This window comes from Puma concolor, chromosome D4 (assembly GCF_028749965.1).
Source record: "Puma concolor isolate L17-30 chromosome D4, mPumCon1.1.hap2, whole genome shotgun sequence".
In the NCBI taxonomy this organism is placed as follows: Eukaryota; Metazoa; Chordata; class Mammalia; order Carnivora; family Felidae; genus Puma; species Puma concolor.
In genome coordinates this window covers 66,980,200-67,005,779 of record NC_141679.1, presented here as the reverse complement: position 1 = coordinate 67,005,779, position 25,580 = coordinate 66,980,200, and the positions used below count along the sequence as shown (strand labels likewise).

At 42.4% G+C, this 25,580-nt stretch overlaps 2 protein-coding genes across 6 annotated transcripts in view; one reads left to right on the top strand and one right to left on the bottom strand.

Moving 5' to 3' along the window:
* ABCA1 (ATP binding cassette subfamily A member 1) overlaps positions 1-25,580 on the top strand; it is a 323,564-nt gene that overhangs the window by 289,095 nt on the left and 8,889 nt on the right. For 4 of the 5 annotated variants that reach the window (XM_086683626.1, XM_086683625.1, XM_086683624.1 and 1 more), the window contains 20 exons: positions 79-281; positions 1,343-1,391; positions 1,580-1,693; positions 2,758-2,906; positions 4,353-4,477; positions 5,998-6,096; positions 8,654-8,843; positions 9,856-9,950; positions 11,260-11,292; positions 12,305-12,410; positions 13,690-13,764; positions 14,256-14,425; positions 15,889-16,066; positions 18,022-18,137; positions 18,234-18,378; positions 20,156-20,279; positions 21,334-21,463; positions 21,732-21,852; positions 23,080-23,142; positions 24,008-24,114. In XM_086683626.1, the coding sequence (XP_086539752.1) occupies positions 79-281; positions 1,343-1,391; positions 1,580-1,693; positions 2,758-2,906; positions 4,353-4,477; positions 5,998-6,096; positions 8,654-8,843; positions 9,856-9,950; positions 11,260-11,292; positions 12,305-12,410; positions 13,690-13,764; positions 14,256-14,425; positions 15,889-16,066; positions 18,022-18,137; positions 18,234-18,378; positions 20,156-20,279; positions 21,334-21,463; positions 21,732-21,852; positions 23,080-23,142; positions 24,008-24,114 (2,392 nt within the window). The remainder of the gene's footprint in view (positions 1-78; positions 282-1,342; positions 1,392-1,579; positions 1,694-2,757; positions 2,907-4,352; positions 4,478-5,997; positions 6,097-8,653; positions 8,844-9,855; positions 9,951-11,259; positions 11,293-12,304; positions 12,411-13,689; positions 13,765-14,255; positions 14,426-15,888; positions 16,067-18,021; positions 18,138-18,233; positions 18,379-20,155; positions 20,280-21,333; positions 21,464-21,731; positions 21,853-23,079; positions 23,143-24,007; positions 24,115-25,580) is intronic. The other variant, XM_086683627.1, reaches the window with a different exon arrangement.
* Positions 8,941-25,580, bottom strand: part of LOC112851507 (protein NipSnap homolog 3A-like) — a 41,621-nt gene continuing 24,981 nt past the window's right edge. The window contains exons 7-8 of the transcript XR_015242914.1: positions 23,994-24,100; positions 8,941-11,491 (exon numbers count right to left, since the gene is read on the bottom strand). The gene's annotated coding sequence lies outside the window, so the exon portion shown is untranslated. The remainder of the gene's footprint in view (positions 11,492-23,993; positions 24,101-25,580) is intronic.

Here is a 25,580-nt window from a genome sequence, read left to right as displayed (position 1 = left end):
GGGCAGCTAGCTTCTGAGGAGTAGGCATGGGGAGGCCTCTGAGCCAGCTGAGCTGTCACTGTGCTTTGGTCCCTATAGATGTATCCGCTATCTCCAACCTCATCAGGAAGCATGTGGCTGAGGCCCGGCTAGTGGAAGACATTGGGCATGAGCTGACTTATGTGCTGCCCTATGAAGCTGCAAAAGAGGGGGCCTTTGTGGAACTCTTCCATGAGATTGATGACCGGCTCTCAGACCTGGGCATCTCTAGTTATGGCATCTCAGAGACTACGCTGGAAGAAGTAAGTTAAGTGACTGTCAGAGTAGAGTGGAGCCCACGGTCCCAAGGCCGGACAGGCAGCCTGCCTTTCCCCAGGGGAATAGGATTACCATGAAGCAGGTTATTGCTCCTTTGGGCCATTGATATTGAGCTATTGTTGGCCACAGTTAACTTTTAAATTTGTGGTGTGAGATAACAGGAGAGCTTTATTAGGATTGCTCCCTGATGTGGCTGTGTCATAGCCATGCATATAAATAGCCAACATTTGTGGAGAATCTCTGTGTGCCTGGTGCTGAACTGGGTGCATTCTTTTTTTAAATAATTGTAACTTAATTTAATCCTCATAAGTGAAAAAATGGGCACTTGGGGACGCTGACCTGAGCATCGGGGTTGATTGAGTGTGGGCTGCAAAGCCCATACTTTTTACCATGTAGCAGCGCCTCCCTTTAGAGACAGAACATCATAGACACGGAGGGATACAACATTTTTCTGGCCCAGTGGTCCTCAAGCTTGGCCATGCACCAAAAATCATCTGAGGATATTATTGACAATAAAATTCCATGCCTCAGAGCCAGAGTCTTTGAGTCAGAATTATTGCATGCTTCCCAGGCTGTGGTCTATAGTTCAGCATTTAGAAATCGTTGGCTAGTTCACATTCTCTTCTGATACTTGAATCCCTGACTTAATATTTCTAGTGATAGGGAACCCATCATCTTTTGGTCGTTCTGTCTTGCATGACTTATCATGGTGCTAGCTTACTCAGAGATTTGGAGCCATAGACATGGAAGAGGCCACCTGATGGGCTCCCTGTAGATGCAGAATGAATTTCTTCTGCTGTTGTGTTGTAATGTCATGCCTTTAATTTAAAAAGGATTGTTTGGATTGATAGTTCTGACTACTGAGGAAATGCTCTTCAGTTAAAAATGCCTTCACTCCCAAGTGACTGAGAAAGTATTATTATTAAAGGAAGCTTTTACTTTTTGTCTTTAGGGGCTAATAAGCCACTCAATAATGTAATAATTGTGGGGGTGATGGTTGCTCTCATAAAATGGTGTTGAGAATATTCTCACCTCTGTTTTTCAGATATTTCTCAAAGTGGCTGAAGAGAGTGGGGTGGATGCTGAGACTTCAGGTAACCCTCTGGGGGAGCTGTATGCACTCTGGGCAGCACCCTCGGCAGGCTGTCTTGGCTCACCAGTACTGTGCCTTTCCCTTTGACTTGCTTTATCACATTCTTATTTTCAGTGTATACATCGTGACAGATGAGGAGGGTTAGTTTTGTTAAAAATAAAATGTGGAATCTCTTCATTTTGCCTTCAGATGGCACCTTGCCAGCAAGACGAAACAGACGGGCCTTTGGGGACAAGCAAAGCTGTCTTCGCCCATTCACTGAAGATGATGTCATTGATCCTAATGATTCTGATGTAGACCCAGGTCTGTTTGGGCAAGATTTGTATCCTGTTGTTAGAAAGCGAATTTCTGTCTTGTGTACTCCAACGTTTCCTTTCGATGGCTTTAAGCTCAGGATGATAGATGCATACAGGGTCCAAAGGGAAGGGGGAAGATGAGAAAAGCCACGTTCCCTTTTCTAGCATTGGGCAACCCATCAGTCCTGAAAGAACCTATCCTCATTGCTTTCTTCATTTAGTTGGGCTCTTTTTCTCAAGACAAATATAAAAGGATGCTGCCTCAGTCCTCTGAATTCATTTATTTTCTGTGGAGACCCGGCTTCTTGCATACATTAGGTGTTTAATTGTTAAATAAGTATTGTTTGAATGGTTGAAGGATCTCTAATAAGTCAGCTTTAAGAGTTAATTGCACCTTAGACTTAGATATTCTGGATGAGTGTGTCCCTGTGTGTTTGACTGGGATGGCGAAGGGGAGGCAAGAAGTCAAACAAATACTGTTAAGATGTTAAAGCACCTCAGTTAGGAATCATTAATGTAAGACCTGGATTTTGATACAGTTGTTCAGAGCAGAAACCTTTCTGGCTGTCTCAGTCCTGCTCACATGTGTGTGGCCCTCATGTTCTCCTTGACTTTATGCATTGTCAGTACTTAGATCATTTGAATGTGTCTACCTTTTACCAAAAACATAATGGATGGGAGACAGATCAGCATCGTGTGTTCTCAATTATGTCAGCCTAAATGCATGGCTGCATAGAATATTCTATGAGAAAGTGAGGATGACTTGGTTCATCTGAATGACTGTATGTAAAACAGTTTACATGTGAACACGTATTTTGCATTGTCTCAAGGTACCTTCATTTTCTGTACTCCTCAGACAAGAACTAGAAGGCACAAGCTGTTACTGTTGGACATTTGGAGTCCTAACTTTTCCTCAGACACAGATTTGTCCTGAAAGCCCTTTACTTTTGAGACACTTGTGCTTTCAAACACAAGCCTCCCAGATGGTTGCTGAGGATGTTGGAGGGAGGAGCATGGTGATGTCAAAACTGCCTAAGATAACAGGTGACCTTCGGTGTTGGCTTCTTATAGAATCCAGAGAGACAGACCTGCTCAGCGGGATGGACGGCAAAGGCTCCTACCAGGTGAAGGGCTGGAAACTCACACAGCAGCAGTTTGTGGCCCTTCTGTGGAAGAGGCTGCTGATTGCCAGACGGAGTCGGAAGGGATTCTTTGCTCAGGTAACAAGAGCCGTTCCAGGCCTGGGACTCTGGCTTCATGGGTGGGCTGCTGGCTCCCTGACCAGTGGAGGCAGGAGAGGGTCATGGTTAGAAGATGGATGCTGGGGCCAGACACTATTTCAGTCCCAGTACTGCTTCTTGGCATTCATGCGTCTGCGGGCAAGTTTCTTCTCTGCCTCCATCTAGTCCTCTTTAGAATGAAGATAACATACTTGCAACACAGGGCTGTTATGAGGATTAAAATGAGTAACTGCTTAGAATGGGGCCTGACATGGAGTGGTGCTATGTATATGTGTCTGTGAGTTTTACTGTAAAGGATTGTGGGAGAGAGGCAGAGTTCAGAAAAATTGCTGGGCACATTCAGTTTTCATAACCTGAGAAATGATACGTCCAGATGCACTTGATATATACATTTCTTGGAAATGTGATTTTTCTCTAAAAACTGCAAATTGACAACAAGGTAGCCACAGAGGAAAGAAAAAAAATGGGCAAACAGACTGAGAAGACTCACTACACTATTGTCTGCATGTGAGTGTTGGCTTGCTAAGTCACTTGCTCGGAAAGGATGAAATTACCCCACTCTATAAAATCAAGAAGTATAAAATCAAGAGATCTTCCCTATAGACTATGTGGATAATGCAGGAGAGTATGAGTTTGGAGATACAGACCTGGATTTGAATTCTGGTTCTGTGACTTACTGGCTGTGTGACCTTGGGCACGTTACTTAGTCTCTCTGGGTTCAACTACCTTGTTCGTTGATTGGTGATGATGATACTACTACTTAGGGCTGTAACAATAACTAGATCATTGTCATGTATTTTCCCATAAAGAAGGATTTAGGTCTTGACGCATTTTGAGGCCATTATATGGTGACAGTGGCTGCTTTTTCCCTTTCAGAGTGGGATCTTACTGGGTCATTTAGTCTTGGTCCGCAGATTACAAGTGAGCACATGAGGCCACAGTGGGAAGTGACTTCACATGGATACGCTAAGAGTAGAGACAGAACCAGGTTTCAGGTCTTCGGACTCCTGGTCCAGGGCTTTTCTCTCAGCCTTTCTCAGAGCTGAGCTGGGCTCCTGGTCCAGTGTGGTCTTTGGTCTTCAGAGGGCAGAGGACAGGACCCTATGTTCTGAGTCACCCTGACATATGACTACTGTTTCCTCTGAAGTTTTTAGCTTGGGGCTTCTGCCAGGTGGCCATAGCCTCTGGCCTTGTGCTGCCAGCTTCCAGAAATGCCTGGAGGGAAGAGGTTTAGTTCTCAGGATCTGCTGCTTCTAACCTGCCATGAGTGCCTTGGTAGAGCTCTGCTATGGGCCCTGTACTGCTCATTTGCATGTTGGCTGGTTTGGGAAGCTAGCTGGACTCTTAGGGGCTTGCCCTGTGCCCTTCTTTCTAACACTTGCCCTTGTTTTGCAATTTCCTTTCCCCTCTACCCCCTGGTTATAGATTGTCCTGCCAGCTGTGTTTGTCTGCATTGCCCTGGTGTTCAGCTTGATCGTGCCACCCTTTGGCAAGTACCCCAGCCTGGAGCTTCAGCCCTGGATGTACAACGAACAGTACACATTTGTCAGGTATGTGCTTGCCTTCTGCGCCCAGGGACAGAAGAGAGCCCAGACAGACCCAGGTGTTTACTGTGCTGAGGGCCAAGGGGAGGTGGACTCAAGAATGTGGATTTTATCAGGTGTCCCAAAGCCCCTGCACAAACTAATATTGGATGCAAAGAACAGCAGCAAATCGAACCTCAAATAATAGACCAGTTCTCTGTTCCCACTTTGGAGCTTGTTTCCTTTTATACTGCTGTCATCAGGAACAGTCCTATATGCTTTATGTAAATAATCTTCCCTTGGAATACATCTGTGATGAAGCTGTCGGGTACTTGGCGTTTCAAAGCTATGTTTGAACTTTGTTGTTTGATCACAGGGCTTCCATACACTGTCACAGCATTACACCCCCACGTTCTTGTTTGTGCACAGTACAGTTAATGTGCTCATTAAGTTACAGGTAGTAACTAGTGTGTGCCTTTAATGTTTATTTATTTGTGAGAGACGCAGAGACAGAGTATGAGTGGCAGAGGAGCAGAGAGAGAGACAGACACAGAATCTGAAGCAGGTGCCAGGCTCTGAGCTTTTCAGCACAGAGCCCAACGTGGGGCTCTAACTCATGAACTGCAAGATCATGACCTGAGCCAAAGTCAGATGATTAACTAGCTGAGCCACCCAGATGCCCCTAGTGTGTGTTCTTTAGACACAAATGCCAGCTACTCTGGAACAATCCAGTGCTTCAAAGAAAAGTACAAAGAAATTTCTCTATTTCCCTAAGCAGAAGTTTTCTTCGGTCTTACACTATTTGTAGACCAAACAAAGGAAACAAAAAAATCCATGAATAGGTGAAACCGTTCCTCCTCCTCTTACCCTGTGTTTCTTGCCTGTTGAGTTCAGGTTTCATGGCTAACTGTGAAAGTATTTTTTGAAAAACTGATCCTTAATGAATTTCTTTGCATTAAAGAAATCCATATGTAAATGTGCATGTATGTATACATGTGTTCATACACACACACACACACACACACACACACACACACACACACACGAAAAACTCCATACATAGAACTAACACAAGCTCTGCTTCAGAGGGCTGTATGTTACCTTGATCTTAAATATTCAGTCCATGTCTTGGGGGCACCTGGGTGGCTCAGTCAGTTAAGCAGCTGACTTCGGCTTAGGTCGTGATCTCACAGCTTGTGAGTTCAAGCCCCGCATCAGGCTCTGTGCTGACAGCTCAGAGCCTGGAACCTGCTTTGGCTTCTGTGTCTCCCTCTCTCTGCCCCTCCTCCACTCACACTCTGTCTCTCTCTCTCTCTCTCTCTCTCTCTCTCTCTCTCAAAAAATAAATAAACATTTAAAAAAAATTGAAAAATATTTAGTCCGTGTCAGAGCTCCTTTGGGGTAGGTTCTGCATTGATTCATTTCTGTTTTAAGAGCTTGGCATACAGGAAGTGGCTAGTGAAATGTCTAATTTAGAAAACCAATTCTACCTTCCAATTCCTGGTTTTAATGTATTGCTAAGCTGGCTGCCTGTCATGTACCCACAGTAATGATGCTCCTGAGGACATGGGCACCCAGGAACTCTTGAATGCCCTCACCAGAAACCCTGGCTTCGGGACCCGCTGTATGGAAGGAAACCCAATCCCGTGAGTGCCACTTGAACTATGAGACTCTCCACAGCTGGGTCTTCTTAGGCTTGTCACCTGGTTTGATGTCTAATATATTGCCCTTATCAGCTGTGATAGATGCCACATTGTGTCTAGTGTCATCTGTCTTTCGAACTATTTTTTATTTTTAAAAGGCTCAGAGATATCTAACCAGACCATCTGTAAATAAACATAGCAGACTAGGAGAGTTTTCTAACATCCCACAAAGTAAATCACTGCAGACGTTTATTTACTGCTTTATGGATTAATATTTAATTTAAATAGCACTTCATACTGATAAAATGCCTTTCCCTTCTTCCTTTCTACCAGCTCCTGTACCTAAAAGCAGAGATAGGCTGCCATTATATATAATTTTTAGTTTTGCTTATCAGTTTCTTCACTTTGCCAACCTGAAAAGATGTTATATTATTGTGTACAAAAATGGACACGTTCTTCTTTTAGAGTTGCATATTTTTGTGCTTTCCTTCGAAATCCATTTTAAGGAAATAGTGTATGAATAAATGCAGTGAAACACCCATGTGTGTCTAAGTGGGTATGAGGGAAGATGTGTGTGGAAGTCTTTGTGCATAAAGACCTTGAAGAGAGTTGAGTTTCCAAGGGAGCCAAACTACGGCCCAGGCAGGTTTGAAGTTCCAGGCTGAGGTCGAATGAGATTCAGGCAGTTACATCACAGACTCTGAGGAATTATGGAGAGTGTGGGAATATGAAGATTGGAGAAAAGCTAATTTGAGTTCCCGGCTTTAAAGGCAAGGTACTGACCTTGCAAGCGACCAGTGAGCACGGTGCTCAGGCATACAAGGTTTCAGAGCAGATTTCTAGATGGAGAGTTACCATGTACTTGCTAGTTCTTACTATTAGATATTTACTAAACATGTGCTGGAATTTAATGCTTAGTGGGTGGTAAGCCCTAGCAGCCAATGTCATCCTAAAGAACAAGATGATTGTGATGGAGAAGGACATGGAAAAAGACATGGAGACATCCTATTTGAAGTCACAAGACTTTGTCCTTTGGACAATCCTGCAAGTTGTATAGGTGAGGTAGGAGAATGAGATGAGATGCTAATAGAGTTGGGTGGATTCCACACACGCCTGTGAGCATTGTGGACTCACAGACAGGTGGCAGCCATGGAAGGAGCTGGGTCTGGGCTTAGGGAGCCTGCAGGGACAAAAGAGGTTGGGCCCCTGCCATCAGAGGACGCACAGCCTTGGAGCAGAGCACCACTGAATGTGTGTTAGGGATGGGGTGCAATGGAAGGGGCCCCACTCTGGCAACCTTTACTGAATTCGCATTCTAGGTTTACCAAAAGGAGGAGAACTGAGGGAAATTTGTGACATTGACTGTGGCATTGAGCTTTGTCTCAGCCAATCATTTTGTGAAGATTTTAGAGTGTGAGCTTCAGGAGGTACTGTGTCTTACTCTGACTTTTGCATCAAGTCACAGTGCTTTAGAGAGAACTAGAGAGCAATACACAAATCTGTTCCTTTGAAATTTTTAGTACGTTCAAGCATAACATAAGAATGTGGCTGCACGTTAAATTGTAGAATTTGAAGCTAGGAAGGATACTAGAAATGACTTGTTGCAACATGTCATTGTGTACTTTTATTTTACTAGTGGAGAAGACCCAAGAGGGCAAGTATCTTGTTGGTGGTCCACAGGGATTCAGAGCTCAAGTCAGGCACAAAGGATTTATCTTTTGTCACCCAGGGTGCTTGCAAACAACCTAGCTCTTCATGCACTGAGCACCCTCTCCCCATCCCTCCCCAACCCCAATTCTCTACTCATTTTAAGACATAAAGTGAATCTTTCCATTCTGCACCAGATTTTCAGCACATTGAGCATAACATGCAGACTCCTTCCCTGACCTGATCATCTGGCACCTGCCTCCCTCCACCCCTCCTCTTCCACTTTCTCCCTCCTAGCTCATCTCGCCCCAGCCACACTGCCTTCCTGCTGTTCCTCAAACATGGAAAGCTCATTTTCTCACTTTCTATTGCCCTTGCTTATAGTGTTATTTCTCCCCAAATCTTTTCCTGGCTTCTCTTTCTAATCGTGTATGCCTTGGGAGAAGTATCACCCTCTTTGGGAGAAGTAGCCCTGTTTCCCCCCGTTTCCCTCTTATTTTGCTTTATTTTTGGCTAGGTGACATTTGTTTATTGCCAAATTCCTGCACAGGAATGCAAGCTCCATGCAGGCAGAGAGTTTGTCTTGTTCACCCCAGACTCTCAAATGTGCCGAACAGTGTCTGGCACGTAGATGCTCAGTGAATATTCATTGAGTGAACACAGGGGCAGGAGACCAAATGCTGGTGGATTGCACTGACTGGAGTTTGGTAGGTGAGCATTTCAGGCCTCTTTGTGTTCCATCATCCTTAACTGCAAAGGAAGTTTGCGGCTCACAGGTCTGTGGGGAGATCACACAAATGGTGAGGGGATAGATGCATGTTTGTGGTTGTTACTGATTGATCTGTGCTCCTGAGGCACCAGGAAAGGCCAGGCCCTCTCGGGTGATGCTACCTTTGATGTCTTCCCTCTGCAGAGACATGCCTTGCTCAGTGGGGGAAGAGGAGTGGACCACCGCCCCGGTTCCCCAGACCATCACGAAACTCTTCCAAAGTGGCAACTGGACGATGGAAAACCCCTCACCTGCCTGCCAGTGTAGCAGCGACAAAATCAAGAAGATGCTGCCTGTGTGTCCCCTGGGGGCAGGGGGGCTGCCTCCTCCACAAGTGAGTCAGTCTCAGTGTGACTGAGCAGATGGCAGTGCGGGGTGGGCTGGGGCACTTCCGTTAGGAAGAAGGAATGGATGACCAGTCATGCAGGGGGTTGTCTTTCAGTCTTGATCTTAATTCTGTGGGGACAACAAGCATGTGAGTTTTGAAGGGAAGAAGCTGGTCCATAAGTTTCTAACTTAGCTTAGCTTGTTTCTCTAGTTTGGAAAAAGTCAGCCTAGCTTACTTACCTGTTCGAGTTAAAACCAGAACCCAACGCTCAGGATCAGTGGGCTGTGGAAGACACACTCTGGCTTCTCCCGCTGAGGTAGTGTTGACAGAACATATAGCATGACAGGCCCGGCTTCATCCCCGGTTCTGCCACAGATGAGCTGGTGACCTGGGACAGGCCTCTCAGTGCCTGGACCTGTTTCCCCACCTCGGAATTAGGGAGGCTGGCCCATGAAGCTTCTGTGGGTCTTAAAATTCTGACATTCTCCGAGACTGTGAGTGTGGGGAGCAGTCCTGAGCCTTTTTTCTGAGAACGATTTCAGGAAGAGGCTTGTTTGTGATCTCCCTCTGCTGCTGTATCAGTATCTAGGTTGCAGGGTGAGGACAAGCGATTTCAAATGGGTGTGAGAACTTAAAGGTATCCTGGTTACTTCTCCCTAAAATAACAGCTGATCTATTCATCAGTATAACTCCAGTGAACAAGAGAATTCACTGGGCATAGAGTCAATGATACTGCTCCCCTAAATACCTTTGTGACTATAAAGAATCATATTCTACTGTCTATTGTTTAGCAGTTCAGAATAATTTCCTGGGAACATGTTAGCTTGGCAGAAGGGAATGGCCAATGCTGAGGGCAGAATGGACTAGGCCTTGGTGTTTGGATGATGGCAGCGCCTGGGGTCTGGTCATACTGTGGTCCATGTTTGAGGGACATGTGTCACTGTAGTCTTTGATTTTTTGTTTCTGTTCCAATTGTGGTCCATAAAGACACTTGTGCTTGGTTTTTCTGTGATGACAGAGGAAACAGAACACTGCAGACATCCTTCAGAACCTGACGGGAAGAAACATTTCGGATTATCTTGTGAAGACCTATGTGCAGATCATAGCCAAAAGGTCATTATTTACTAAACCTGGCCCTTCCTGGGTAGGGGAATTATAGGTCTAAAAATAGCAGGCTGAGTGTGTGGGGAAGGGGGGTTGAAGACATCAAATTTTGGCCTGATGTTGGCTTTTGGGAGTTTAGGATATTTTCCTAAGCTAGAAAAGGTAAGTATTATGAACTTTTAGTGTTAACATCAATGTTAGGGCTGCCCAGCATAATCACAGTGCTGTGCATTAGAAAAGTTCTTGAGATCAAATGCACACTGTTGATTATAGTTAAAAATACTGTATTCTATACTTCCAAGTTATGAAGCAACTAGATCTTAAAAATGTGCTTACCACAAAAACAAGAAAATAGTTACAGGACATGATGGAGGTATTAGCTAACAGCACCATGGTAATCATAATGTAATACATAGTACGTCAGATCAAATTGTTATACACCTTAAATTTGCACCAGGTTATTTGTCAACAAAAAAAAAACTGGATTCAAATTTGAATTCTACTTATTATCTGTTTTACCAGGAGCAATCAGTTGTCCTTAACTGTCCTCTTACTATTCCATGGTGCAGATGAAATGACATGATACATATAAAGGGCCTCTCCTGAATAGAATGCATGATAATTTTGGTAATATGTAGTGCTATGAAGTGAGCCCTGGGCCAACTCAATGGTCTGACTTGGCTGTGGAACCTTGAAAGAGCCATGAACGTTTCTGGGGCATCACTGCACAGCATTGAGTACTTGATGCCCAGGAAATGTTCATTCTGGTTTCCTTTTGGTTTGTTGAGCCTCTCTCTTAGGTATTCTCAGTGACTTTAAATGACAGCGCTGGAGTATGCTTGAATGATAATCACTGCGAGTTTCCAAGAACGAGGCATAACCTTTCCATGTCCTCCATAGTTAACATATTACCTTGAATTCAGTAAGTTTCAGGGTGCCTATCTGGCTCAGGTGGTATAGAGCATTCGACTCTTGATATCAAGGTCATGAGTTTGAACCCCACTTTGGGTGTAGAGCCTACTTAAAAAGAATTTAAAAACATCTTTTGGTTCAGTCACATCTTTGTAAGGTAGCTTTTGAATTGGTTTAACCCAAAGCATGATTTTCATATAAATAACATGGTTTTAAGATGGGGAGAAAAAGACACAGTGACTGGGGCATCCTTCCGTGGGTACCACCCCCCAACACCAGCCTGATCACCGGATTCTTTGTCTCTGTTTATTTCCTCAGGTAGATAGTAACTTCTTTTGTATCATCAGGAATAGGATCAATGTTTCTTCACACTGATTTTTGGTTTCTTTTTCTTTGGCTTCTGCAGTTTAAAGAACAAGATCTGGGTGAATGAGTTTAGGTAAGTTGATCTCTTCCTGTGCTTGCTTTTATATTTTCTGGACTCCAGTAGTTCAGAAGGATGACTTTGATCCAGGTATCCCAGATCCCAGGAGGCTGGGGTGTGGGGATTACTTGGTGCTCAGCTGCTACTTCAGATGCCTTTGAAAGATTTGGCACTCTGATCCCCTGGAGGATATTCAGCAGTTTCTTAGAGGTCTCTAGGGATTTAACAGGGAAATACAGTGTTGTGAGGAAATACCTTATGCTATTCACACATTCCCAAGGGGTACTAGGGACTCCAGGACAGTTTTTCAGGCCTCTAGAATGAGACCAAGAAGATCTTGGATGAAATAAGAGGCATCAAAGTTACTTATCTTCACAGTGTTTGAACTCCTTTATCTATGTAGGTTTTGAAGGAACAGGTAGCACTAGGGAAGAAAGGAACAATGCTTGAAGCCAATTTGTACTTACTAGAAAATGAGATAGCTTATATGGCTGCCTCAAAACTTAGCTCCATCACTGCTTCCCACTTTTCCTCTTTGCTTTTTCCCCAAGGGCCAGCACCCACAGACCTCTGCACAGAGCAGATGCAAACTGGGACCCCTAAAGTAGTCTTCGTGCTAGAAAAGAGCCAAGGCCTGTCTATAAGCCCTCCTCCCCAGGCTACTCTGGTCAGTGTCCCTCCTCCAGCTCGCCATCTGATTGTCTCAAAACCCAGAACCCTGCCCAGACACCCACGTGCAGGCCTGGGACATCAGGCTGTGAGGCGAACGACCATTCTTAGTGTCTCAGACATCTCACTCTGTGTATAATCACATGCAGGTCCTTCCCACTTGTGCGGTAACCATAAGAGTTAAGAGATTGCCAGAATTCATTAGAGGAGGCCAAGATGCAGCCTTCTCCAAGGCCAGCTTCAGTCCTTCTTTGAATAAGCAATTCACCTATGTGAAGCATGCACAAATTCACGGGGTGTCTGCTGCTCAACAGTACTGTGTACCGTGCTGTATTTTAATGCCAGGATGTTCTTGTAGGTACGGAGGGTTTTCTCTGGGTGCCAGTAATTCTCATTCACTTCCTTCAAGTCAAGAAGTTAATAATGCCATCAAGCAAGTGAAGAAACACTTGAAGCTGGCCAAGGTATGGTATCCATTCTAGGACATGTCAGAAAAATGGGCCTAGAGTTGCTGCTATGTGGGAGTAGTTGACAGGTACATCTAATCACCCAGCCACTTACTGTTTTTAAGATTTTTGAATACAAAGCTGTTGATGGGATTTACTGATCTTGTGCCAGCCAAGAGTAGGGTACACAGTGTATGTTTAATATCTGAAAACATAGATCAAAAAAAATTCAGAGATTTAAAAGCACTCAGGATAACTTCAGTTCGTGAATTTAGCCAGTAGGCAAATAAACTGGGCTTCAAACGTACTTTTCTAAAACAATCACTGGTGAAACAGGAAATGAATTATTTCCTTAAAGTTGGCAGCAGGACCTCTATAAAGCACCCACTTCATTTCTCAGTACTTCCGGTTTCCCTTTTTTTTTTTATTAAAAAATTTTTAAAAATATTTGCTTATTTTTGAGAGAAAGAGAGAACGTGAGTGGGGGAGGGGCCAAGAGAGAGGGAGACACAGAATCCAAAGCAGACTCCAGGCTCTGAGCTGTCAGCACAGAGCCCAACATAGGGTTCAAACTCATGACTGTGAGATTATGACCTGAGCTGAAGTTGACCGCTTAACTGACTGAGCCACCCAGGTGCCCTCCCCGCCACTCCAATTTTTTTTAATGTTTAGTTTTGAGAGAGAGAGAGAGGGAGAGAGACAAGGCAGGGGAGGGGCAGAGAGAGAGAAGGAGACACAAAGTCTAAAGCAGGCTCCAGGCTGTTGAACCCAGTGCGGGGCTCAAACCCACAGACCACGAGATCACGAGCCGAGGTTGGATACCTAACTGACTGAGCCACTCAGGCGCCCCTCTGGTTTCCCATTTTTAAATGAGAATTGAGGGGTCAGATGACCTGCATTCCAGAATCATGGGCAGCCACAATAGTCCTAAAGTCGTATCACCACTTTTGACACACAGACCCTACATATCCAATACCTCAGCACACTGAGTGTAGTTCTGGGTCTTAGGAGGACGCCAGGGGAACACTTGGGAGAATCCTCACCACTCAGTTAAGTGAGACATCTGCATCTTGGGACTTTGAGTCACTGGGCATCCCTGCAACTCCTTCAAGACTTGTGGTTTGGGGCAGCACGAATGCTTAAGATTTCTGGTCACTTGTTTCTTGGGCGCCAGTTATCCAGTGGCTTCAAATCTCACCTCAGTGAACAAAGCAGTAAAATATTGCTCCTCACATTGTTGTCCCGTTGCCCTTCCCTGTGAACCATCCCAGCTGAGGCAAGTTTCTTTTGTTCACAGGACAGTTCTGCAGATCGATTTCTCAGCAGCTTGGGAAGATTCATGACAGGACTAGACACGAAAAATAACGTCAAGGTAAAGCCCTTTGTTCTAGTAGCTTCTTGATGAACGACTCATAATGTTGACAGGTGTGTTCATGACAGAAAAGAGCTACTAATTTTACCACAGAGTATAGTACTGCCATACAGTATAGCAATGAAGAGAATTTGCTTTGCCACCAGACATACCAAGTGAACTATTGTGACCGTGACCAAGTTACCTAACTTATCTAAGCCTCAGTTTACTAATCTAAGAAAGGGAGATCATAATCATGGCTCTCTTAAAACTATGGTGAGGATTGAGTGAGTTAAAGGTATAGGGTCGTTGGCACGACACCTGGCCACATGATCTGTGCTCCACGTACCCTGGCTACCGTGATTACTCTGCCATGTTCTCAGACTATAATGTTTTATCTTGGTATATGACTGGAATTCCTAAAATTTATGCCCATGTTTTTTTGTATGTGCATCTACCTCCGGAAGAAGGATTTGGAAACATTACTTTGTACCCGGTGTATTTTATTTTAGGTGTGGTTCAACAACAAGGGCTGGCATGCCATCAGTTCTTTCTTGAATGTCATGAACAATGCCATCCTCCGGGCCAACCTGCAGAAGGGAGAGAACCCCAGCCAGTATGGGATTACCGCTTTCAATCACCCTCTGAATCTCACTAAGCAGCAGCTCTCAGAAGTGGCTCTGTAAGTGTGACTGTGTCTGAATGGGTGGGGTAGGAGGATGAGAGGGTGTTGGTGGACTCCTGGAGTAGGGGAAGGAAGTGTGAAACTGGTTCTGGAGTATCAGCAGAGGTCACAGTTATATTATTGTATATCTGGATTATTAATTCAGGTTCTGGGTAGAAAATGATCATATGAATTGGTTGATAGGGATTAAACTGCAGAAGATAAAGGACCCTGATGTCTAAAGACCATTACATTTAGTGAATTTATGTAAACTAAAATTGTCAATAAAATCCTAAAATACTTTATCTCACCATTTACACATTGGTTAATAAAAAATCAGGGTGCCTGGGTGACTCGGTTAAGTGGCCGACTTCGGCTCAGGTCATGAACTCATGGTTTTGGGTTCAAGCCCTGTGTGGGGCTCTGTGCTGACAGCTAAGAGCCTGGAGCCTGCTTCAGGCTCTGTGTCTCCCTCTCTCTCTCTGCCCCTCTCCTGGTCACGCTTTGTCTCTCAAAACGTGAATAAACATTAAAAAAATAAATTTAAAAAATGGTTTTATTAGTTTTGAAACCACTGTTTTCTAAACTTGGTGAAGCATACTTTTATCAGCTTGTCTTTTTAATTCCTCAGTCAAGTGTGTGTGTGTGTGTGTGTGTGTGTGTATGTGTGAAGTTTAAAGCCAGTATAATATAGTTTAAAGGGCATAGCCTTTAGAATCATACAGATCTATGTTTGAATCTGGTTTCTAAATTTCTAGATGTATGGTGTTAAATGAGGCAATTCATGTAAATTGCCCAAGTCTAGCACTCAGCATTAGATTCTTCCCTGTGTATGGAGCATGGCACAGCTATTTCTGCTGAACTCATATAGAAAATGTATGTCACTAGGATCTTTATACCAACTTTATATATAATTAATATATATAAGAATAGTTTATATTATACCCTCTTTAATGAGCTTATAATTCTTAAAAAAATAATCTGAGAATTTTTGTTACATATGCTGCATACTGTTGTTTTCAAATTTATTTAAAGCCGGAAATTAACTTATTTGAATAGTTTCACACTAATATTTCTGCTTTATTTAGTTTTCAAGATATAGTAGTCCTATATGTGTGAAAATTTATAACTTAATTCTCTTAAGTGTCAAGAAAGGAAGACCAAAGTGAATGCCATTTGACCATTCTTAGACTTTTTAAAATAATTTCACTATGGTAATGGGTTCTTTTTTGCCTCACTGAAATCACTTTTGCATTTTAATCATCAGAATTTTTTTTTACTTGAAAATAATCATCTTTAACCCTGAATGAAATTCGTTTGGTGAACAGATATTTTTCCCTCAGATCTCAGACACTTGTGTGTTTGTGTGTGTGTGTGTGTGTGTGTGTGTGTGTGTGTGTTTGTGTGCACGTGTATCTCACTTGATTGGGTCCTCAGCTGCATCAGTGGCCTCTCATAGCCTCACTGCCTTTTGTTTTCAGGATGACTACATCAGTGGATGTCCTTGTGTCCATCTGTGTCATCTTTGCAATGTCCTTCGTCCCGGCCAGCTTTGTGGTGTTCCTGATCCAAGAGCGGGTCAGCAAAGCAAAACACCTGCAGTTCATCAGTGGAGTGAAGCCTGTCATCTATTGGCTCTCCAATTTTGTGTGGGATATGGTAAGAACTCCAGTCTGCTGCTGTTTTATAAATCATTAGGGCTGTGGGTTGGACGAAAGAGCCCCCCGCCCCGGCTTTTCTAAAAGTGTACTAACTAGCTAGTCAAAGATGAATGAAAAAGGAAAAGGCAGAGGCAGTTGTATACTCTCATGACACTAAATATGGCATCAAATACAGAGCTGATCTCCCGCTGGAAAGAAAAATCTGTCCACGCTGCAATTAATACCACTGCCGCTAATTTCCTAACTGACCATTTTTCAAAGTAACATCAAGCTGGAAGACCCTTAGTCAAAACTTCAGTGCCTTTACCTTGTCTGGTAGGTTTTCACCACCAGAATCAGGGTGTTCTTTACCTTGGTAGGAAATCCATCTTTCAGTTGAAAACTCTATACATTTTACCCAGAAGCTTATCCATCCATTTCAAATATATTTTTATGCCAGCTCTAATACATTGCTTCTGTTCAGACCAATATAGAGGACTTAAAAGAATTCTGAACTTCTAATTTTTGTAAAGTGGAGTTGAAGTTTATCTCCCTTGACTTCCATTAATTGTAAGCCACACAGAACAAATTTAATTCTTCTCCCACCGCACAGTCCTTCAGGTATTTAAAGACAGCTTTCATTTAACCCAGGTCTTCCCTCTATATGAGAACATACTTTGTAATCTCTAAAGCACTGTACAAACATGAGTAATGATGATGATGTTTGTTTTGATTATACGAAGCCTCTCAGAATTATCACTGTTCTGATATGTTGCCTTTCTATGGCCATGCCCCACGTTGTTAATGTTCCTTTTGAAAAGCCAAGCCGAAAACTATCCTTGTGTTCAGGCTGAGGTCTGAAGGGTTACATATCTAGACAGAGTTGATCTTTATGCCATACTGTCATTACTTAGCTCATGGGTATTGCATGGGGAGGTAGCACTGTCTAGATGGCAACTTGGTAGTGAACTGTAATTTCCATTTCATATAATGATTGGTGAATGGGGTCTCTTTCACTCTATACTAATGCAATTGATTTTCTGAACCTAAACTTCATATTTATCCCTATTACACTGCATCTTGTTTAGTATCCATTTGGTTTTGTTTTTGTCTTGATCCAGTGATTACTTCATTTGGTAAACACATACTTAAGTGCTCACTATGCATCTGACTGTGGCAGGCACAGGAGGTTCAGAGATGGAATATCAAGTCTGTGACCTTAGAGCTATCCCTTATCTTCCTGTGTATTATCTGTCCCTTCCTGCTTTAGAGAGACTGAAATTCACTAAAAGCATGTCTTCATCTAAGTTGTTGATAAACATACTGGGAAGAATGGGGCTGAGACAGAGCCCTGCAGTCTGAAGCTCAAATTCTTTTAACAGCCAACAAGCCCACTTCCCCTCCCTGCCTGTACTTTGGTCCGCCAGCTATGAATTCTCATAATTGTCCTGTAGTCAAGTCTTTATATCTGCATTTTAATGTTTGACACACTGTCAGGACAGCCTTGAAAGTTATTCTCAGTGTGATGAAACAATTGTGACATTCATGTTATGAGGTAAGCGCTTATAAATAGATTACATGTGAGATTGAACTTGGACAGACTATAATATAGCATTAACGATGAAGCACACAATCATCTTTGGGAAGAATAATGGAAGCTTATTTGCTGCTGTGAAATTGTAATTACTCTGACTGGGAATCCATTGTTCAGTATAAGTTTACTGAGCGTGACACCTTGGCTTAGCTGTTGGAAAGACAGAAAGGGCATGCAGTTTATAAAATCAGCCAAGGGTAAAATGCTTGTCAAAATGTATTGTCCGATATTTTGATTAATGCTTTATGTGGCTTCATTAATTCAAAGTTATTCTCCCAATATGTTTATCTGCCCTTTCTTGTCCTATGATGGTGAAGACTTGAGATGTGTTGTGTCTCTGACTCAGGGGTGAACCTTATTTCCTTGCTTTTCACTTTTAGTGCAACTATGTGGTCCCTGCCACGCTGGTCATTATCATCTTCATCTGCTTCCAGCAGAAGTCTTACGTGTCCTCTACCAACCTGCCTGTGCTAGCCCTTCTACTCTTGCTGTATGGGTAAGGCACCTGTGGATGGGGGTAAGGCATATAGTGCCCAGTTTCTGAGGGAAGGCAGGGGACACCCAGTGGACATGTGTCTTTGTGCCTCACCAGGTGGTCGATCACACCTCTCATGTACCCAGCCTCCTTCGTGTTCAAGATCCCCAGCACAGCCTACGTGGTCCTCACCAGCGTGAACCTCTTCATTGGGATCAACGGCAGCGTGGCCACTTTTGTGCTGGAGCTATTCACCAACAATGTGAGTCTGCTGAAAGAGCAGCTCTTGTGGGGATGAGCATCTCTGTGAGCGAGAGGACAGCATGGAATAATGATCTAATGCTACTTGTCTGTGGTGTTGACCCCGCTGACCACTCCATCCTTTTTCAGATTCTCTCCCCGCCGGGTTTGAATAGCACGTCTTTCTCCTCCTTTTTTTTTTTTTATATTTCTTAGTTTGATCAAACCCTTGAGTTTCCTTTGACAGGTTCTTTTGTACTCCTTTCTGTTTAAGTGTTGCTCTTCCCACTATTTGGTCCTGTGCCATCTTTGCTTTCCACTTGAGATGTTATCTCTGTGTGATGCCATTCATTCCCGAGGCTTTGACCAACCCTCTCTCCGTGTCTTACATAGTTATCTCCCGGATCTATGCCTTTAGCCCTCATTGTTCCCTGGAACTCTAGTCTCACGTTTTTACTTGCCTAGCAGATGGCTCCAGTTAGATTATTTCTAGGTGCCCCATACTTGACCTGTCCTAATCATCTTTTCTTTCAAAACCTAGTACCTCTCTTGCCATTCCCATCCCACTGGATGGCATTCCTATCTACCCAATCACCCCAGCTGGCAGTATTATAGTCATCATATATGCTTTTGCTTATGTCCCACATTGAACTGTTTACCTTGTCTGGTCTTCTGGTTCCAGATCTCCTTAAGGGCCCTGTCCATTCCTGTTGTTACTGTCTTTGTCCAAACACCTGAACTTAGCATGCAAGGCCTTTAGAGGTGCACAGCTCTTCCTGGCCAAATCTCACCACACCCTTTCCCAAGGCTCTGTAGTTTTAGCTGAGTTCGTTGTTGGCTTTAACCGTCCATACTCCTGTAGGCCTGACTTCTTTTATTACAGAGCCTGGTAGTAACTCACTAAGACTTCAATACTCTGCTCAAATATGCAGCTTTCCTTACCTGCCAAGCGGGAGGCGCTCTCTTTCTCCTGTGCTCCCCAAACCCTCAGTTCATGCCTCCAGTACTACCAGTTACGTAGTAATTTCCTCAGAGTAGAGACTGTTTATTAACCTTGGCCTCCCCTGTGCCCTAACAGAGGGCATCCAGCACATGGCAACTTAATTGTTGGCTATTTGGCCACTGGCTTGACGTATACAAGAAGGATTTTTAAAATGCCTACAAAGTCCTGAAACTGCAATATTACCCAGACATGAGCAATTTGCTTTTGAAATGCTAAGCCAGTATTTTATTACGGATTTGCCTCTGATTAAAAATAACTGTTTCTAGGGGCGCCTGGGTGGCGCAGTCGGTTGAGCGTCCGACTTCAGCCAGGTCACGATCTCGCGGTCCGTGAGTTCGAGCCCCGCGTCAGGCTCTGGGCTGATGGCTCGGAGCCTGGAGCCTGTTTCCGATTCTGTGCCTCCCTCTCTCTCTGCCCCTCCCCCGTTCATGCTCTGTCTCTCTCTGTCCCAAAAATAAATAAAAAAAAAAAACGTTGAAAAAAAAAATTAAAAAAAAAAATAACTGTTTCCAAACTTTGCTCCTATTTCTACATATTCATAGCATTACTTCAATTTTTTTTTTTTTTTTTTACTTCAGATTTTCTAAAGAAATTTTATTGGGTTATGTATCATCAACTATGGCTGTTACTATTGATTGGTGTCTGAATTCAAAGGTTCAGTTTGACCCCAGCGAATCCAAATTTTTCTAATCTCTCGTATTTTAGACCTTGATATATTTTTAGCCTAAACCACAAATGACATTCATTTGAAGAAATGACATTTCTTTCTTATTTTTTTTATTTTTTATTTTTTTAGAAACTGAATAACATCAATGATATCCTGAAGTCTGTATTCTTGATTTTCCCACATTTTTGCCTGGGACGGGGGCTCATCGACATGGTGAAAAATCAGGCAATGGCTGATGCCCTGGAAAGGTTTGGTGAGCGACAGCAGTGGCTAGAGGGTGCTTTCATGGAGATGACAGTTTTCATGGGCCTTGGGACTCTGGGCTTTGTTTTGGAAAGAGACTGGTGACTAGGCATAGGACTTCCCACCACTCAGAGGGTTCATGACAATGAAGCTGGATGTGGCGTGGATCTTTTGATGCAACATTTGTCTGTGCCTCTGATAGCCTTGAGAAAAGTGAGAGGGCAATTTTGGAGGTAAGGAGGTAAGGAAAATACTGGCTTCATCCTGGACTCAGTGCATAAAGCCACTGGTTGGGTTTGTTAGTCACTGGAAAAGGCAAACCACAGTTATAATTGGATACAGTCCAGAGAACCAGAAGGAAGGGTACAAACTTTGGCTCTGACTACTAGGAAAGTCGTGGGTCTGTAGAGTGACCATCTATTACCTTTTACAAAGTCTATAAAAAGGTAATTTATTGCAGCTTTTTCAATCTCTAGAGTCTTTAAAAATATTTCTCCTGTGGCCACATTACTGTTCTTCATCCACTGGCTCATATAGCTAGATGGGCCATGTTATTTAATGGACATAGAAGAGGGACTATTTTTTCTTTCTTTTCAATTAACAAGTGCACAGGAGATGTATAAGGAATGTAAGGAGTATTCCCATAAAGCCAGATGATTTAATTAGTTCAATAGGTTACATTATATGCTACTGAAAGGGGCATCTTTTTAAAGCACTCTCTAATCTTCAGTGAAACAGTTTGCTAAAATACCCTTAAAATTACCCTGGATTGTTGGCCTTTTTAAAAAGCATTTGTGGCATGTCTCATTAAAAAGGAAATATAAGATATGAAATTAGAGATCTAATACATGTTAGTTCTGAAATTCTGACTGATTACTGGGTCATAGTATATTTTCCCAAAATGCTACTCTAAATCAGACTTGAAAAGTAATCACTCCCTTACTTGTCATAGACAAGAACCATTGGTGTTTTTGGGAACATAGACAAATTTGAGCCTGAATTTGAGGAAGGGCCATGGTGTTTGGTGCCTCCATTCTGACTGGATCTCTACATTGTGTCTTCAGGGGAGAATCGTTTTGTTTCACCACTGTCTTGGGACTTAGTGGGACGAAACCTCTTCGCCATGGCTGTGGAAGGGGTGGTATTCTTCCTCATCACTGTTCTGATCCAGTACAGATTCTTCATCAGGCCCAGGTGAGCTTTTTCTCAGAACTCATGGAGCACCTGGTTGAGGGTCACAGAGGAACATGGGGAAGCACTAGTCAGTGGTGGTTTCTTTGCATTGATCTCAAGACAATCCAACTGATCCTCCTAATGTGGGTATCCTCTAGCCCACAGCACTGCTGATCCTAAAAACTACAGAGAGTATATTTTATAGGACTTGCTTAGAAATTGGGTCTTTGTCTTGAAAGATACCTTGAAAGGTTGATTTTTTTTTTTTTCTTAAAAATTTTCCCCCAAGACCTGTAAATGCAAGGCTTCCTCCGTTGAATGATGAGGATGAAGATGTGAAGCGGGAAAGACAGAGAATTCTTGATGGTGGAGGACAGAATGACATCTTGGAAATCAAGGAGCTGACAAAGGTGAGACAGTACAGGCTGTAACAACTTGTATTCAGTTGTTTTCAGCTTTATATGTTGGAAACGGTCATTTTTGCTGATTTGATTAATAAAAAGAGCATGCTTCCCCAAATATGTACATCTATACCAAGTTTCTATCTAGTATTTAATTTTATTTAAAATACACTGAGGGGACTTCTTAATGAAAGAAATCCTACTGAGAATATTTTATAATATGAAGTCTTGTTCTCAAGTATATTTGTTTTTCACATTTACACTTTTGTGTTTGTTATTAAAACATACTAAAATTGTACATCCAGTCAAAGCTGAGGTAGGAAGAATAAATGGCTGATTTTGAGAGTCATAGTCTAAAAAGCTGGCATGTCTCCATATGTCTCAGGAGGAAGGTTTGTTTCAGCCCACGCTAGGTGCCAGAATCCCAACAATTTACTTTTTTATAATATGTACAAACAATATTTGCAGTGCTTCAATGATACATTTTTACCCTGCACAGTTTAATTTTTTAAAAATCTATCAAGTAAATGAAAAATTATATTTTAATGACTAATAGGTCTTCGGAGAAGGTTGATAGTAGGCACACCTGGGTGGCTCAGTCAGTTAAGTAGCCAACTGTTGATTTCCGCTTAGGTCATGATCTCAAAGGTTCTTGAGATCAAGCCCCATGTTAGGCTCTGCACTGAGAGCAAGCATGGAGCCTGCTTGAGATTCTCTCTGTCCCTCCCTCTCTCTGCCCCTCCCCCACTTGTGTGAGTGTGTGTGTGCACACGCATGTTCTTTCTCAAAATAAACGTAAGGGGTGCCTGGGTGGCTCAGTTGGTTAAGTTTCTGACTTTGGCTCAGGTCATGATCTCATGGTTCATGCGTTTGAGCCCCGCATAGGGCTTTCTGCTGACAGTGCAGAACCTGCTTGGGATTCTCTCTCTCCCCCTCTCTCTCTGCCCCCCCCCAGAATAAATAAACATTAAAAAATAATAAAAACAAATAAACATAAAAAGGTTGATATGAAATTAAAAATAAAAAGAAGTTCACTTTTATTTTGAGCTTCAGAGTCCTTCAGAAGCCAGTTGCTACAGAGACAGACCAAGGCTCTTAGCATATCAAATGTGTGACTTAGTTTTACTGATGAGTCTTACTTCATGTGTATTTGGGTTATAATTCCCTCTTCCACAGTTGCTTGGGATAGCTATGATTCACCATGGCTCATGAATGTGTGCACTTTGTCGGTTGCAGATCTACAGAAGAAAGAGGAAGCCCGCTGTTGACAGGATTTGCGTTGGCATTCCTCCTGGCGAGGTAAAGGCACTTTGTCTACACTTTTCTTGTCCTTATTAATTCAAACTGTCTACCCACTCAAACAACATCTGGAAGGGTTAAAAGTGAGTTTTAAAGGCTTCTCTATTCATGTGTATGTGGAGCAATCAGTCATTGAGAAGATGGGGATCCCATTTGTCAAAAGGCTTGGGATAATGTTAGGCAATTTTAGAAAAGAATGCACGTGGGGTGGCTGGGTGGCTCAGTTGGTTAAGCATCCAACTTCAGCTCAGGTCATGATCTCACGGTTAATGAGTTTAAGCCCTGCATGGGGCTCTGTGCTGACAGCTCAGAGCCTGGAGCTTGCTTTGGATTCTGTGTCTCCTTCTCTCTCTGACCCTCCCCTGCTCATGCTTTTGCTCTCTCCCTCTCTCTTGCTCAAGAATAAACATTAATTTTTATTTTAATTTAAAAAGAAAGCATGCACGTCTCAAATGTGACTTTGTGATCGATTCAAGATGATGATGAAATTGAAATAGATTTTTTTTTTAAGTAGGTTTTTTCCTTTATTGTTCATGTTTGTGTTCTTTTCTGCCCTTGAGCCAGATTAGATAGTGAAATGTGACTGGTTGGTTTTCATTACTTTTCTTTTACACATGAGCTTTGGCCTCAACCTCATGATTCAAATAATATTTACAAATATGCTCAATGTGTCTCATTACAAATTATATTTAAATATCTATATACGTTCTTAAAACCAGAAAAAATTTGACTCTTCATCAATATTTAAGAATGATGTTTTAGAATCATGTTATCTAAAAACCCAGTTGAGGTGACTGTTTTATAAGGGTCATTTATATTCAGATTTTTAGTATTTTGCTTATATGGCTTACCCAATATGTTTCAGTGCTTTGGACTTCTGGGAGTTAATGGGGCTGGGAAATCATCAACTTTCAAGATGTTAACTGGAGATACCACGGTTACCAGAGGAGATGCTTTCCTTAACAAAAATAGGTAAGAAAAGACATAGAGTGTATTTTGCCACAAAAACTTTTTTTACTTTATTTAAATAAATATATTTTGATTTTTGGGGATTATAACAGTCCTATGTAGTTTATAAAAATGTTGAAATACAGTGAAGTATAAAGAAAAAGATAAAAATCATCAATAATCCCACTACCTAAAGATAACCATTATTTACATTTTTTTTCTAGTCCCCATCTGTTTTTTTTTTAAACAGCTTTATTCAGGTATAATTTATATACCATGTAGTTTGCTTTTCCTAAGAGTACAATTAAATGATTTCTAGTCAGTTTGCAAGGTTGTGCACAGATCACCACAATCTAGTTTTAGAACATTCCCATCAGCCCAAATCTATGTTATATACACATATAAGTGTATTATAAAATTGACATGATACTGTATCTAGGTTTTTTAAAAATAGTTCACTGTTGGGGTGCCTGGGTGGCTCAGTCGGTTAAGTGTCCGACTTCAGCTCAGGTCACGATCTCGCGGTCCGTGAGTTCGAGCCCCGCGTTGGGCTCTGGGCTGATTGCTCAGAGCCTGGAGCCTGCTTCCGATTCTGTCTCCCTCTGTCTCTGCCCCTCCCCCATTCATGCTCTGTCTCTCTCTGTCTCAAAAAGAAATAAAACATTAAAAAAAATTTTTTTTTAATTAGTTTACTGTTAATGAGGGTAGTATGAATATTTCCCAATGGGTTACATATTCTACGATGTAGACTTTACATTATTACATAAAATGCTCCTCTGTACGTTTACCTGTAGTTTATTTAATCAATTTCTTATTGCTGGACACTTGGTTTCTGTTTTTCACTATGTAAATATGTCCTTGCAGTCCTCTTGCAATTCCTCAGGCAAAATTCCTACTAGGTGAAAGGGTGTGTACTTGCTAAATTGTCCTCCCTAAAGAGTGTATCAATTATTGAGGCCACATTAGGCCATTCTCTCAGAATGCACAGGTGACTAAGTGATCTTTAAGGGGTACATCTCCACTTCAGAGACCAATTAGGCAATGTTACCCTGAATATTCTAAATATGTGGGGCTCCTCTGGGCTTTTTATACGGAGAGATGCGTTTGAACTTTTCTGACTATGATCCAAAGTAGCAAATACAGTTACCTCTCAACCTAATAAATACACAAAAACACATAAATAGGCATATCTTTTAAAAAAAACTCATCATGACCCACTAAATTTATTTTGTAGCCCACTAATGGATGATGACTCACAATTTGGAAATAATGGATAGGGGGCTACTAGCCCATAAAATTGAAAGGAGCAAGGGACTTAATGTACTCATGGGTCCCCTCTTCTGTCTCATTAACATTTTTAGTAGCAGAGTAAAGGAGGTTTAAGAGAACAGAAATTCTGAAATAGCAGGCCTAAGGCTGCACACCTGCTTCCCCAGGCTTGTTCCTAGTACCAGACTCCTTGGACATAAAGCAATGGCAGCAATAACTGG